At 45.3% G+C, this 15,829-nt stretch overlaps 1 protein-coding gene across 2 annotated transcripts in view; it reads left to right on the top strand.

Annotated features, from left to right (window-relative positions):
- STXBP1 (syntaxin binding protein 1) overlaps window positions 1-15,829 on the top strand; it is an 87,118-nt gene that overhangs the window by 61,186 nt on the left and 10,103 nt on the right. For both annotated transcript variants that reach the window (XM_029062639.2, XM_029062638.2), the window contains exons 11-18: window positions 1,481-1,541; window positions 2,627-2,692; window positions 3,180-3,260; window positions 4,450-4,588; window positions 6,451-6,560; window positions 10,083-10,184; window positions 12,590-12,675; window positions 14,515-14,669. In XM_029062639.2, coding sequence (XP_028918472.1) covers window positions 1,481-1,541; window positions 2,627-2,692; window positions 3,180-3,260; window positions 4,450-4,588; window positions 6,451-6,560; window positions 10,083-10,184; window positions 12,590-12,675; window positions 14,515-14,669 — 800 coding nt within the window. The remainder of the gene's footprint in view (window positions 1-1,480; window positions 1,542-2,626; window positions 2,693-3,179; window positions 3,261-4,449; window positions 4,589-6,450; window positions 6,561-10,082; window positions 10,185-12,589; window positions 12,676-14,514; window positions 14,670-15,829) is intronic.

The raw sequence follows: 15,829 nt of genomic DNA, 5'->3' as shown, positions 1-15,829 counted from the left end.
GAGGTGGAAAGTTTACCAGAGAACTCTTCCTCCTTCAAATCTGTCAAACCATGTCCCTACCTACCTTTATGACCTTTTCTTTTTTTTTTTAATGGTATTTGTTAAAGCATTTCCTATGTGCCAGGCACTCAGTGCCGGGGTAGATAAAGTTGATCAGGTTGGACACAGTATCTGCCCCATGAAGGCACAGAGTCTTAATCCTCGTTTTACAGATAAAGTAACTGAGACCCAGAGAAGTGAAGTTTATTCAATCACATTTATTGAGTGCTTACTTTGTGCAGAACACTGTACTAGGTCTTGGGAGAGTACACTATAACGATAAATAAACACATTCCCTGTCCACAGCAGTTTGCCTCAAATCCCAAAGCAGACAAGTGGCAGAGCTGGGATTAGAACCCAGGTCCTTCTGACTCCCAGGCCCATGCTCTATCCACTAGGCCATGTTGCTTCTCTTGACACCATGATGAGCAAACCTGTCTTAAAAACCATCTCCTTTGGAAAGAATTTATTGATTTAAATCCTCTCCTACTGGCTACTGCCTACCTCTCCTCCTCATCCCATCAGCCTTCTGAACACTCCTGTTTCTCTCTGTTCCTTATATATTTCTACAGTGGTCTAGTTGTAAAATTTGCATATATGCTTTTACTTTTTTACCTGCTTTATATTTGACAGTTTGTATCTCCTGCCTTGGTAGAGACCCCATCTTTTGCTTCTGCTCTATGTCCCCAAGCACCTCAGTTTGCACTGTGCAAACAATAGATGCTCATTCAAGCAATCAATGGTATTTATTGAGCAGTTCCTGCAAGTAGAGCACAGTACTAAGCGCTTGGGAGAGTACAGTATATTAGAGTTGGTAGATACATTCCCTGTCCCCATGGAACTTTCAGTGTAGAGGGGGAGAAAGACATTAAATTTTGGAGAGATGAAGATGAATCTTTGGCTTTTACTCTTGATTTAACCACCAATTTAGGGCCAATCCTTTTGCCACTCTGTAATAATTAGCATAATAACCCCATGCTAGGGATTCTCTGAGAAAGTTTGTAGAGTGCATTTAGAAAAGTTTTAAAAAAAACACCCATAAGCCCAAAGCTTTGTCATTACTATAGCTTATCTGATGCTTACCAAAATCTGATTAATGTGTTGTCTGGCTCAGTTCAAGCACTCTTGACCCCATAGCCCTGTGAATGCTCATTGAACTGCCATTCACTGCTGAGTGAAGCTGACATTTGTCCTGGGCTGCAGGTCACATGGTTGCTCTCTCAAAGAATTTCTATCAGAAATTATTTCTGGTTTTTTTCCTCCAGTAAAACTGAAGCACCAGGTGGCAGTGCTATCTCTCCAGCCCAGAGTTTTCTCATCGTGGAATCAACTAACTCTGCATTGATTCCACATTCTGTCCCCTCTTTTGAGGAAGGAGGGGTGGAAGAGCGTGTCTTACACAGAGGCAGTAATATTCTGCTGTTGTCCTTCTCATTTCCAGGGAGGTCACCCGTTCTCTGAAAGATTTTTCTTCCAGCAAGAGGATGAACACAGGCGAGAAGGTGAATTCATCACTTATGCTCAAAATGTCCTTTAAATTAACCCCTGAGTTTCCTCTCCTGCAAGTGCAATAAGAGGGGAAACCACTCCTCAGGGAGAAGGGAAGGGGAAAGGGGCCGAGAATGTTGTCATGTGTGTTCAAAAATGAACGAGGACTATTGTCTTTTTATTCCAATCCTTTGAATATCTCTGGTTTACAGTTCCAGAGTCCTAAGAGTTGAGGTTGGGATTAAGTGTCTTGAATCAGAATACCCTTAGCTCAGGCATGGAATCAAAAATAAAATTCCACTAGTCTGCTCCCCCGGCTCCGCACCATCACCTTCCACAGTCAGGCATCATTTTGATTGGATCAAGTCTCTGTCCTCGAGGGGTTTACAATCCCCCAGGATCAATGAGGCTACAGTGACCGGGCTGAGGGGTTTACAATCCCCCATGATCAATGGGGCTACAGTGACCGGGCCTCAGAGGCATTGGTCTGGTTGACAATGGAGAATTCTCCAAAGGGAAAGGAGATGATTTCTAGCAGAAGGGGGAGTGGGTGTGAGGTGACAGGTGCGTAGACTGAAGTCTAAAAATATCTTATTGGAAGCAGACAATGAAGTAGTAATTAGACTCTTGATAATCAGATGGATGAATGGGAGGATCTGTGTCTGCAGGTGGTCATTTGGTCTTACGGGATGGTGGTGAGCCACCCGACAGTATTGGCAGGGCAGGAGCCTGGCGTGGAGGGAGGATCTAGGGCTCGGCTTAGGTTGGCCAGAGAACACCCTTTGAAAGCTGGAGATGGCTAGTTCAAAGCAAGAGGAAATCCTTCTTTCAGGATATATGAAAGCAGAAAATAGGTTTAAAAAGGGTTTACATTAGTTCAGGATGATGGGTCCATGGTGGATTTTTAGCGGGTATTAGAAATCATTTGCTCGAGGACACCCAAGGCTTCTTTTGGATTGGCTGAGCCAGTAGCCTGATTCAGGGTAGCGGTGCTTATGGCCTTATGTTCCCTACTCCTGTTCACAGACTGTCTTACTGCAGTGACCAAAGTAAAATACACTAGTATGATGCAGTTCTGAATTCTTTTTCTTCTTTGCAGACAACCATGAGGGACCTGTCACAGATGCTGAAGAAGATGCCCCAGTACCAGAAAGAACTCAGCAAGGTACAATGATCAGAAACTGGCAGGAAAAGTGATCAGGATCTGTGAAACAAGATTAAAGAGCCAGTAGCAGGGAATCACCAATATATAGATGAGAAGCACTAGGACCTGTTTTCCAAAAAAGCCATATTACTCTTCTTTCTTCCTGGAAAGCCCAGAGATTCTCCTGGTGAGCAATGTTAGGGTAAGGAGAAGGCAGACAATTGAAAATAACTTTATCATAGCAAACTGTGCCAGTGGATTGAAGTCTCAGAGCCTTTCCTGGCCACATTAAAGTCTTGTTCTTATAAACTCCTTCCAACTCTCTATTCCAAGTTGTTTTTTTTGAAGTCAGAATGGAACAAAAGCTGTTGGGTAATCTGAAAAAGATGATTCTCTCTGGACCAAGTTATGGGTGTTGTTGTGATTCCCCTTGGGAAGCTTTTACTTGACCATATTCTAATTATCTAGTTGTTTGTTCAATTTATATAGTGCCTTTCTCAATTTGTAGTATTCGACTCACCTACACCTGGCTGAGGACTGTATGAAGCACTATCAAGGCACTGTGGATAAACTCTGCCGAGTTGAACAGGTAGGGTGCTTTCTGGCCTTTCACCCTCATCCTCCATCCTCTCCTCCAGGCATTCACCCAGCCAAATCTTAACCTCAAAATTTCAACATTCTGCAGAGTCATAGGATTTAGAACCTGGCAAGACCTACACGTTGGAGTCAGTGCAGTCCCATTTGCAATGGTAGGGACTGGGCTGGGCTGGTTTGGAGTGCAGTGCTTTCTGGTTTTTGCATGCGTGGGCTTCTTCACGGGCTCTGCGCAGCTAGCTGTTGTTGGGAACCTAGCCAGCTGCTTTGTTCCTGAAATGAGAGTTTGTGGTATTCCTAGCTGGGAATACTGGCAGGACTAAGTGTTCGATTCTGAATTTTTCCCCCTTCCTTCCATTACTTGATCTTGAGGTCTCTAGTGAGTGGTCTATCTATACGCTGTATCGGTTTCTCGTAAGTGTAATGTATTTTAGTGACTGTAAGCTCCTCGAGGGCAGAGAACTTGCCTACTAGCTATAGTGTTCTTTCCCAAATGTTTAGTACAGTGCTCTGCACCTAGCAAGCACTATGGGAAAGAGTGTGTGTGGGCCTTGGAGTCAGAGGACCTGGGTTCTAAACCTGGCCCCCACCACTTGCCTGCTGTGTGCCTTAAGGCAAATAACTTGACTTCTCTGTGCCTCAGTTTTCTCAACTGTAAAATAGGGATTCAATACCTGTTCTCCCTCCTACTTAGACTTTGAGCTCCCTGAGAGATGGATTGAGTCTGTCCTGATTAACTCATATCTACCTCAGCACTTTAAATGGTGCTTGATACATAGTAAGTGCTTAACAAACACCATTAAAATAAGCAAATAAATATTATTGATTGATGAATCTACCTAATGAATCAATCAATGGTATTTATTAAATACTATATAGAGAGCACTGAACAGTTTGGAAGAGTTCAGTACCACAGAAGTAGTGGACACATTCCCTGCCCATAATGACCTTACAGCCTAGAAGCTTAAAGTTTCCTCTGACCTCCAGATGGAGTCATTTTTCAGAGGCTTATCACAAGCAGAGAACCACTATCCATATCCAGGACTTAATGGATATCTGGGGTCTCCACCTACAGCTTCAGACTCATAGCCCTGCGTTTCTTTGAAGTCTTTAACACTGATTCTCCTGGAGTCCAGGCTGGGGCTAACAGTTGGATCATAGTAACAGGTATTTGTTTTCTGCAGGACCTGGCCATGGGCACCGATGCTGAGGGGGAGAAGATCAAGGATCCTATGCGGGCCATTGTTCCGATCCTGCTGGATGGGAATGTCAGTACCTATGACAAAATCCGCATCATCCTTCTCTACATCTTCTTAAAGAATGGTAGGGATAACTGGAGAAAAGTGGGAAATGTACAGTTGGGCAAGGGAAAGCAAGGCCAGGGGAAAAAATTCAGCAAATTGGGAGGTGTGAAAGAAGCAGAAAGCAATTGAACCACCTTATTTCTATAAACCCTAAATCCCCAGAATTGTTCCAGGTTCTAATCCCTGGGTGGGCTGTCCAAACCCTGTCCTTGATTTTTACTGTCAGATAAATAACAGTGAAGAACATTGAGGTAGATTTCAGTTAAAATTTGGAGAAAATCCAGTAGTCAACAAGTTTTGCTTAAATGTCATATAAAACTCAGGTCATAATGTATATGTTGTGGTTGGCAGAGCAGCAAGTCAAGTGAGGTGTTCGGCGGTCACCTCAGTCAGCGTGCAGAGCATTCAGCACTAGGATTGGAGCCATGAGTACAGGTCCCTGGGGTCTGAGCCTCCAAATCCCAGGCCTTCTTGCTCCCACATATCTGAGATCTGGATTCTGCTTTGTCCACACCTGGCCTTCCTGTCCCTCTCCCCAAAAACTTCCTGCCGAACCCTTTAAGTTACCTCCCAGAGGTTGCATCCTCTGCCATCTCTGTCCTGCCACATTCAACCTTGTTCCTAGCATGAGCCCCTCTACTGCAGATCCTCAGCCCATTCCATCACGCACCCAAACTTCTATGAATTCAATAGCCCCTTGTCCTGCGGCCAGAGTGCCAGTTAATGTTTCTCTGGCTTCTGGCTGCCTATGCCCTACTTCCCCATTATTTACTCAGCCATCCTCCAGTGAAATGCTAATAACTGTTGTCTTTTCAGTTTCTTGATTATTTTTTTTTTTGTCCCTTCTCCCAGCTACTCTCTTTCCTTCGGTCTCTTTTTGTCGACCCTTCCTCCACCCACCTCTCCCTGTCTTTTAATACTGGATACTGCTGAATGCACTCTTCAAAGAAAATTGCCCATTAGGGAATGTTTCACAGGAAAAAAAAACATAAAGGCATTTTATTGAGGCAAGAGCTTACGTTTGTTTTTTCGTCTATTTTGGTCTCTGATGTTAGAAATCACTGCTGTTTTGGCTTTCACTTTTTAATCTAAGTTCTAGAGGGAAATGAGAGCCTGAGAGAAAAAGATCTGATGCAACCCTGATCTACATTCCCCCAGTACAGTTGGCTACTCACCTGCTAACTGCCTTGGGATGTATATTTTACCATCATATGCAAAACATATGTGGCTCTCTATGGATACCCATGGATATGTGTGACTTTCCCTGTAGACCATAAGCTTTTTGTGTGCAGAGGATGTGGTTCCCAATTCTGTTCCATTGTACTCCCCCAAGTGCTTAATATAGTGCTCTGTGCACAAGAAGAGTTCAGTAAATACAATACCATTGATTGATGATTGACTCGGTACCAGGGCAGGTATTTCAGGTGACAGTTCTCAAGGGGAAAGGGGAGATGAAGAGAAGAGAGCCAGAAATGGGAAAAGAAATAGACAAGAGAGGCAAAGAGATGGAAGATAGGTTGGATTGGGGATTGTTACATTGGGCCAGGGTGTCTACTGAATGGAACATGGAACTTTAAAGTTAGACCTGGGACCTGGTGCTTGGCTCTGCCATGTGCTATTTGTCCATGAGTCTACTCTGTGTCAAGACACATTATCTTGATTCCTACTTGTCCCTTCCCCTTGGGGAAGTTAGGAGATGGAAAAAATTCACGTCTGAAACTGTGTAGGTGAGGGATGGGAGAGCAGGAAGAAGATCTGGTAGACAGCCTAGGTATTTGGGGATTTTATTGTGATGACCGCTGGAGCAGGTGACTCTGTGGTTTGATCTGTTTGACGAAAACCATTTGGGGTCAAGTAGTGGATTTGGTCTGTCTGTTCTAGGCATCACTGAAGAGAACCTGAACAAACTGATTCAGCATGCTCAGATCCCCCCAGAGGACAGTGAAATCATCACCAATATGGCTCATCTTGGAGTGCCCATCATCACAGATGTAAGTTCACTCTCTCTCTCTCTCTCTCTCTCTCTCTCTCTCTCTCTCTCTGCCTTGCTAAAGACTGACTTCCAACACTGGGCTGGAAGGCACTGATTTGTTATTGCTCTGTCTGACAGGACATAATAATAATAATTCTGGTATTTGTTAAGTGTTTATTCTGTGGCCAGGCACGGTACTAAACGCTGGGGTGGATACAAGCAGATTGGGTTGGACACAGTCCCTGTCCCGTGTGGGACTCACGGTCTCAATCTCCATTTTACAGATGAGGTAACTGAGGCATGGAGAAGTTAAGTGACTTGCCCGGGGTCACACAGCAGACGAGTGGCAGCGCCGGGATTAGAACCTATGACTTTCTCACTCCTAGGCATCTTGAGCTAATCAGCATCTGAAAAAATAGGAATGGAAGCAGTGTGGCCTAGTGTTAATAGCACAGGCCTTGGAGTCAGGGGACCTGGATTCTAGTACTGGCTCTGCCACTTGTATTCTGTGTGACCTTGGGAAAGTCACTTAACTTCTCTGTGCCTAGGTTCCTTCATCTGCAAAATGGGGATTGAATCTCCTTCCCTCAGACTTAGACTGTGAGCCCCATGTGTGATTCTACCAATAATAAAAATGTATGGTATCTGTTAAATGCTTACTGTGTGCCAAGTACTCTACTAAGCACTGGGGTAGATTCAAGATAATCAGGTCCCACATGGAATTCACAATGTAAGTAGGAGGGCAAACAGGTTTTCAATCCTCATTGCAGATGAAGAAACTGAGGCACAAAGTATTTAAGTTACTTACCCAAGGTCACACAGCAGGTCCATGGTGAAGCTGGGATTAGAATCTAAGGTCTTCCAATTCCCAAACCTGTGCTCTTTTCCGTACGCCACATAGCTCCTTGATAGGGAAAGGGACTCTGTCCAACCTGATTACCTTGAATCTACCCCAGTGGTTATAAGTGCTTAACAAATGTCATTATTATTATTATCATTGTTATGTTATTACCACCCCATTTTCAATCCTCTATACTATTTTCATCTCGGACAACTACTCCAGATTGATATGACCACATTTTCTCACTTTCTGCCCTATTTGTCATTTATGTTCACTTGTCTCTTTGATAAGCTCCTCAAGGGCCAAAACCTTGTTTTGTTTCTCTTTTATATTCCTAAGAGCTCAGGATGGTGCTCAGTACCCAGTGATAGTCAGTTGTATTTTTTAAGCTCCTGTTGCGTGCCAAGCACTGTACTAGGCACTTAAGATTTGCATTCAGTCGTATTTATGGAAAGCTTACTGTGTGTAAAGGAGAGTACAGTAGAGGTAGTAGACATGATCCTCTGCCCACAAGAAGCTTACATTCTAGTGGGGAACTCAGTCCCCCAATTAGTTTATGACTAAGTGGAAGGAAAAGGAGAGCTGTACGTGAGTGTTAGTGCTTATGTAATAGGGTATGTACATAAGCACTATGAGAGGTTTTGAGTACACAGGGGTGTCTTGTCTTATGCTGTCGGGTTGCCTCCGAACCATAGTGACACCATGGACACATCTCTCCTAGAGCGCCCCACCTCCACCTGCAATGTGCTGGTAGTATGTCTATAGAGTTTTCTTGGTAAAGATTCCATTGCCTCCTTCCACCCAGGAAACTTGTCTCCACTCAGCCTTGACTCTCTTCCGTGCTGCTACTGCCCAGCACAGGGGAGTCTTGACATGTAGCAGATTGCCTTCCACTCGCTAAGCTAGGAATGGAATGGGTATGCCTCTGCTTGACTCTCCCTCCAATAGTTGAGACTGGTAGAGTCCTGGAAACTCTCCAGTTGTGACCCTGGGTGTAGGTAGTACCAAAATGCTGAAGTGGAGATTGGGGTGTTATAAATAGGGCAGATTAGAAATGAATTGGGGAAGGCATTCCAGGAGAGATGGGATTTCAGAAGGGCTTTGAATAATAATAATAATAATGATACTTGTTAAGCACTTAATATGTGCCAAGCACTGTTCTAAAGACTGGGGTAGATACAAGTTAATCAGGTTGGACAGTCTCTGTACCACATGAGGCTCACAGTCTTAATCCCCATTTTACAGGTGAGGTTACTGAGGCACAGAGAAGTAAAGTGACTTGCCCAAGGTCACATTGCAGACAAGTCGCAGAACTGGGATTAGAACCCAGGTCCTTCTGACTCCCAGGCCCATGCCCTATCCACTCTGCCGTGCTGCTTCGGTGCTTGATATGCAGGGGAAGTCCAGTAAATACTGTTGAGGATGATACTTTAATGGTGATAATCATAGAGTTGTTCTGCAGTAGCAGCGGCTTAGTTGGTCCCCATCTTCCTGGGCTTTCCAGCAGAGGGGAGAGGAAGGTGGGGAGGTGGGCACAGAAAGAGAAAGTGAGATGTCTGCTGTCCTCAGTTACGCCACTTTTTCAACTCCTGCCACCACCTTGCCTTTTCCCATAATAATAATTTTGCTATTAAGCACTTACTATGTGTCAAGAACTGTCCTAAGCACTGGGGCAGATACCAGATAATTAAATTGGACACAGTCTGTGTCCCACAGGGGCCTCACAGTCTTCAGTAAGAGAGAGAACAGGTCTTGAACCCCCATTTTACATATGGTGAAATTGATGCCCAGAGAAGCAAAGTGACTTGCCCAAGGTCACACAGCAGACAAGTGGTGGAGCAGGGATTAAAAGTCAGGTCCTCTTACTTCCAAACCTGTACTTTTTCCACTAGATCACACTGCTTCTTGCTGCCCCTCCCCTCCCTTTTCCAGACCCAAACAAACCCCAGGAAGTCAGAAACCCTATCCAGACTTACGACAGCAGTGTCAGAGGAGATGGGAGACGAGGAGACCTCTCGAAATGTCAGCCTGCAGTTTATTCTTTCTAATAAGGGACTTGACTGTAGCAGAAGGATCCTAAGATGTAATGCATAGCTGGATCCCAAAGATCATTTTGAAAACTTCCCTTTGTTTAGAACCCTCCATTCCTTTGACTGATAGAAGCTTCCAGCATTCTGTCTCTATCTACGCACATCTCGTCACCCTCTGATTTTCACAAATCTGTCACTATAATTTGAACATATCTTTTCCAGCTGTTGCCATTTCTCACAGGTCTGGAAAGCGCTGTGTGAAGCGCTTGGGAGAGTACAGTATAACAATATAACAGATACATTTCCTGCCTACAGTGAGCTTGCAGTCTAAGACATTGTCCAGTAAATCGTAGTATAGGCTCACTCTGGAAGTCTAGCAGAAACCAACATTCTGCCTTAGGCCAAAGGGCTCTACCTGTGCTCTGTCTGGAACTGACAACTTCATGGATTCCAGGTTCCCTGTGTATTATGCAGCAGGTATGTACCACAGGTAGCAGAAGGCAACTCCCTATTTAGGTTCTTTCTCATTTTTGATTGAGTGCTGAAAATAGCTGTATCTTCTGGCAAGTCCTCTTTCAACCTTGGGGTGTGGTACAGAATCCTGAGTGATCTATTTTACACATGGGTTCCCAGCTTTCCGGACTAAATGTAGTTGTGTGTTTGCTTCCAGTCCACTTTGCGTCGCAGGAGCAAGCCGGAGCGAAAGGAACGCATTAGCGAACAGACCTACCAGCTTTCACGATGGACTCCTGTTATTAAAGACATCATGGAGGTTAGTGAGGGGAAGAGATGCCAAGTGCCACTGCTGACACCCACCAGGGTCACCTGACTTTTGTATTTATATAGCTTGCGTAGACCCAAGTACTGGCCTGTGGCTCCAAGAAACAGTCCTTAATTGCTTTTAGACAGAGGAGGTGATGGCGATGTTGAAGGTGAGAAAGGGTCTCAGAGGAGTGGAGTGGCACATGGTGCTCCCTCCTAGACTCTCCAGGCCTCTGAGGTCCCTGAAGGGAAACTAGGGAGGGGGCATCATAGATGGCCAGACCTTTGGCAATGAGGAGGGGAGGTGGAGAATAAATGACTCCCCTTTTTGTATTTGGCTAGTCAAACGTTGGTTTCCTAGTCTGGTTTTGAGGAGAATGATTTTCACAATACTGAATTTATTTAATAATAAATTGTGGTACTAATTGTGTTATTTGATAAGCATTTACTATGTGCCAGGCACTGTACTAAGTACTGGGGTAGATACAGGCTAATCGGGTTAGACAAAGTCCTCATCCCACATAGGGCTTACAGTCTTAATCCCCATTTTACAGATGAGGGAACTGAGGCACAGAGAAGTTAACTGACTTGCCCATGGTCACACAGCAAACAATTGGAGCTGGGATTAGAACCTAGGTCCTCCTGACTCCCTGGCCTGTCCTCTATCCACTCAGGAGTAAAAGGCATAGGGAAGTCAGTTGGAACGGACCTTCTGTACGAGGGGAGTCGAGGAGGGGTAGCATTCTGTGGCAAAATATACCGCAGGCTTTCAAAGATGCCACCAGGATCCTAGCTCCAAAAAGAAAGTGGCGAGAGCTGTTGGAGAAACCAGTTGTGGAATCTCTCAACTCTGCATTGTTGGCAAGATTATAGCCAGAGTTCTTCTGGACAGACATCTTAAGAACTTCATTCACATACACTCCCACATTTGCCATGCAATTTCAGACCAGGGCAGAGCCGACATGATCTTTTCAGGAGAAGTGCAGGAAACAACACCAAAATGTCCTTGTGTATTTGAGGAAGATATGAAAGCGTCTGAAACCACTGGGAGACCTAGACTCCGGCAACTGTGAAGACAGTTTGGGGGCCAGGTGAAGGGCAGTTTTAAAATGGGGTGGCTGTCTTAAAACACAGCATTGGGAGAATCGCCACACCTCTGGGAACAATGAAGACAATACTAAATACCATGGATAATGAATGCAACAGTGCAGCAAAGTGCAGTCATCACACATGCATGCACCACATCGAAGGATTGTTGACCACACATTGCTCTTATTAGTCGAACTCATGCTCACTGACCATCAAAAATCTTAATCAAAGTCGTGGCCTTTTTGAGCCAGGATGACTACGATATTTGGCCCCATTCTTGTCCTAGGAAGTAATGGGGATGATGTAGAGGCCCAGGAATTCTTATTTGGCCCCCTTCTTGTCCTAGGAAGTGGTGGGGTCGAGGTAGAGGCCCAAGGATTCTTGGAGGATGTATGTTGTGAAAATGTAAGGAGAAACTACTGACCAGGAGCATCTCTGGACTAAACCTAAGAGCAGACGTCTCAGAATACCTAGACTGGGGCTTGGTGAAGGCTGCAGAGTGGTCCAAAAATTTCATCAGCTAAGGTTCAAACAGATATTGGATCAGCAAAACTGTTTGTTGGTCCACTAGAAAGCTTGCTTGAAGAGCATTTTCTTTAAATACAATGGCCCCTATCCTCTGCCCTTTTATCCAAGCCCTCGTTTCAGTGAACCCTAACTCTGGGAAATAAGAGAATGTGAAGCCCTGGTTTAAAATGGGGGCCTTGGCATTTCAGAAAAAATGGCAAATCTGGTAACCATCAGTTATGGTAACTGTATCAACCAGTGGTATTAATTGAGTGTCTTCTGTGTGCAGAGCCCTGTACTGAGTGCTTGAGAGAGTATAAACACTGCTCTCAAGTAGGTTAAATCCATAACTATATGTCCTACAGTGGGGTGGAATGGTTCTTGGATATTTAAGATCTCTGAAGTTGTATGTTTATTGAGCTTGGAGGATGGCTAGAGATTTCACTGTGCTTCTTCTGGACCAGATTCTTTGGGTTTCAGAGAAGCAGCATGGCTTAGTGGAAAGAGCATGGGCCTGGGAGTCAGACGTCCTGGGTTCTAATGTCGGCTCTGTCAGTTGCTTGCTGTGTGAACCTGGGCAAGTTACTTAACTCTCTGTCCTTCAGTTTCCTCAACTGTAAAATGTGAATCCAATACCTGTTCTCCCTTCTACTTAGACTGTGAGCCCTAAGTGGGATTGATTAACTTGATTAGCTTGTGTCTACCCCAGTGCTTAGGACAGTGCTTGGCACATAGTAAGCACTTAAATAATCAAAATGGCTGAGATGTTGGACCCCTCTCCAAGACCATAGTCCTGAAGTCAGTCTCTTTTGTTTCCAGGATACTATCGATGACAAACTGGACACCAAGCACTACCCCTATATCTCTACCCGCTCCTCAGCCTCCTTTAGTACTACTGCTGTCAGGTAGGTGAAAATTACTGGTGGATAAGGAAGGAGAAGTGGAAATCCACCTGTATTTTAGCTCTGTCCGGGTGCACGGGGTGATGGATATGCTGCCATCTGTCTGCAAGTCTTCCTTGATTCTCACCTGGGAAAAGGAAAGAGCTTGATGCCCTGGGTAACCTGGGCTCATGACATTCATCTGGTGACCAGCTAAATGCTTCCCAATGGTCTCATGTGTACAACTAGAATAGGCAACAGTCAATATTACTCCCGTCTGTATGATTCTGCAATACCATGAAGATTCCCAAACCTCAATCTCACTGGGGGTGAATCACCTTGAGTAGCTCTTCTGTTGTTCTCCTTGCTGCTTTTCTTCCCTGCTTTTCTTCAGCCAAGTAGGTGTACCAGTCAGTTCAGTGCTCGGTACCAGCACTTACTCTACCTCTGTCTTGTCTCACTTTCCTCTCCCTGATCTATGCCGAGTTGCTTCGTTGTCAATCAATCAGTGGTATTTATTGAGCGTTTTCTGTGGGAAGAGCACGTAAGCGCTTGGGAGAGAACAGTGGTAGAGTTGGGAGGTATTTTATCATCCCCCTTTTTCCTCTAGAGCTTGAGAAAGGGTGCAGTCGCATAAGAGATTTGCGGCTTCATTCCCTGCTTCAAATGACAGTAACCTCAGGTGTTCTCTGAGATTTAATCCAGGACTAAAAAAAAAAGTTACTATTCTAGGCTGAATGTATGGGATTGACCTAGCCTGGGAGGTAGCCTGACTGTAGAGTATGCAGTTTGGAGACTCCAGTGAGGCGCTTCTCTGGGACCCTAGACATTGAAAGGGGCATACAAGTTGGGGCCACATCACGCACAGCATCTTACCCAAAGAGAGCTTGGAGAAGCTTTGTTCACTTGGGTTTTTAGCAATATGCATTCTTTTTCTAAAAATAGCAGGCTTCCCAATCACCCCTGCACGTGCTCAGTTTGGGATTCAGAGGGAAGCATTGCTGACAACTCCTTTCAGGTGGGAAGTGATGGAGAGACTCATCCAGCCAGACTTGGAAGCCTCCAGCTCCCCATCCACAGAATACCCAGTCTTGTTCAAATGGTTGTGATGCTAAAAACTTTCTTGATGAGGTGATCCACTGCTTCACCATTCAGGACAGGCACCGACCAAGTTTTGAGAGTTTTTCCACTGGGAAAGATTCAGATTTGCCCAGAACATAACTGTGATGTAACGACTCCATTCAATGACACAAATGAAACTGGGCACAGTAGAGCAGAGCAGTTAAAATGTAACTTTTTTTCCCTTTCCAGACTTCACTTGTTTATCTTTCCATGCACTTCCTGACCTCTAAGCCATATTAACAGTGATTAAAGATCCATACCCTCTTATTACATAGTACATCACAAATGGAGATCAAACCTCCTCTTCTAGGACCTGACCAGTCTGGGAAAACTCTTTTCTCACTTTTTCAGACCTTTCTGTAGGCTGCTTCACCTCATTTTTCTGTCACTTTCTTCTACTGCACCAAATACTCCGTACTCTGCTTGAGGCAGACGCCTGCCGTGGAAGCCAGTCCTGGTCTAATTTGCTTCTTTCCTCTATTTCCTAGCTATAGTGCGGCCTACGAGTCTCAGCCCGGAGGAGTTCAAGTCACTTGTCCATGGAGTAAGGACTTGGATACTGAATGTGGAATTGCATTTGTAATCTTAACAATTTCCTCTTGGTGTTTCTCTCTTTCTTTCTCCCTCTATCTCTCTCCCTTGCTCTCTCTTTTATGTTCCTCTTTCTCTTTGTGTCACTGCCTTGTATCCCTGACTCTCCATGTGTGCGTGTCCGCGTGTGTCTTCCTTTCCGTCGTTTAGTGCTCGTTACGGCCACTGGCACAAGAACAAAGCCCCGGGTGAGTACCGGACTGGGCCCCGCCTCATCATTTTCATCCTGGGAGGTGTGAGCTTGAATGAAATGCGCTGTGCTTATGAAGTGACGCAAGCCAACGGCAAGTGGGAAGTGCTAATAGGTGAGTAGGAAAGCATTTTAAATTGGGAAGGGGCTGCTCCATTGCATTCACTGATTCCATCCCATGCTTCTGTGCTACACACACACACACACACACACACATTCTCTCTCTCTCTCTCTCCCCCCCCCCCCCCCCACACTGCCCTCCCTCTTTTTTTCCTCAACCTTGTCAGATATAGCCTCCAGAGGTTAGCTTGAACAGAACGCCCCCTAAGCAGAGCAGGCTCCCTCCATCGTGTGTGTGTCACACCCACTGCTCTTGGAATCTAAGGAAGAGTTCAGTGTTAGCTGTCTCAAATAGTGAGCCAAGGTTTGGGTCTTTTTCTTCTCAGCCGTCCCCCTTTTCCCTGAATGATGTGGGGAAATTCTTTCCTCATATACCCTATCCCAGGACTTCCACATCCCCCACTGCTCCCCTCCAGGATGCAATTTTCCAGTTAAAGGAAGCTGCTCTCAGGAGCTGATTTGGTACCTTCCCTCAGGCCCATTTGCCTTCTGCAACATCCAGGGCTCTGGAGACTACTGAGGCAAACCTTTTGCTAAGTGAACAAACTGCTGGTTTCTCCTGGGCCACTTCCTTTCCACATTCGTTTTCTTTCAAAAGTGGCATCAAATCTGCACAAGATGCAAAATGTGATTTGAACCGCCAACTCCAGCTGCAGCATGATTCCACTGTTTTGCTTTTCTCTGCAGATGCAGAGAACCCCAAGTTTCTGAAGCACCCATTTGAGGCAATGTCTATAGGGGAGGCAGATAATGATATTACTCTGCGGGAAGGGATCAAAGGCTACTTTACAGATAGGCAAGAACTGCTTTATTTCCAGCTTCTCTCCCCCATCACAAAGCTGGGCCAATTGGGGGCTCTGCTAAATAGTGAGAGTGTAGGGCTCTTGCACAGTGACCATTAGATCAGGACATCCTCCCCTACCCGCCCCACCCCGCAACTTCATCCTGTCCACCCAGACTGTGCCTCCCTCCTCTTTCCCACCTTCTTCACCTCCTCTCTATTGGTCTCCCTGGTTTGAGCCTACCCTGTTTCCTCCACTCACCCTAGTCAGGACTCCTGCCCACCCTCTCTGGCTCTGGGCCTCCCTTTTAAAACCCCTTTCCCAGTACTCCCACATCCCCCACTGTTCCCTTACTCTTTTCCCCTTTACCCTC

The sequence above is a fragment of the Ornithorhynchus anatinus genome, chromosome 4, assembly GCF_004115215.2.
Source record: "Ornithorhynchus anatinus isolate Pmale09 chromosome 4, mOrnAna1.pri.v4, whole genome shotgun sequence".
NCBI classification, from domain to species: Eukaryota; Metazoa; Chordata; class Mammalia; order Monotremata; family Ornithorhynchidae; genus Ornithorhynchus; species Ornithorhynchus anatinus.
This window is presented reverse-complemented; position numbering and strand designations above follow the sequence as displayed.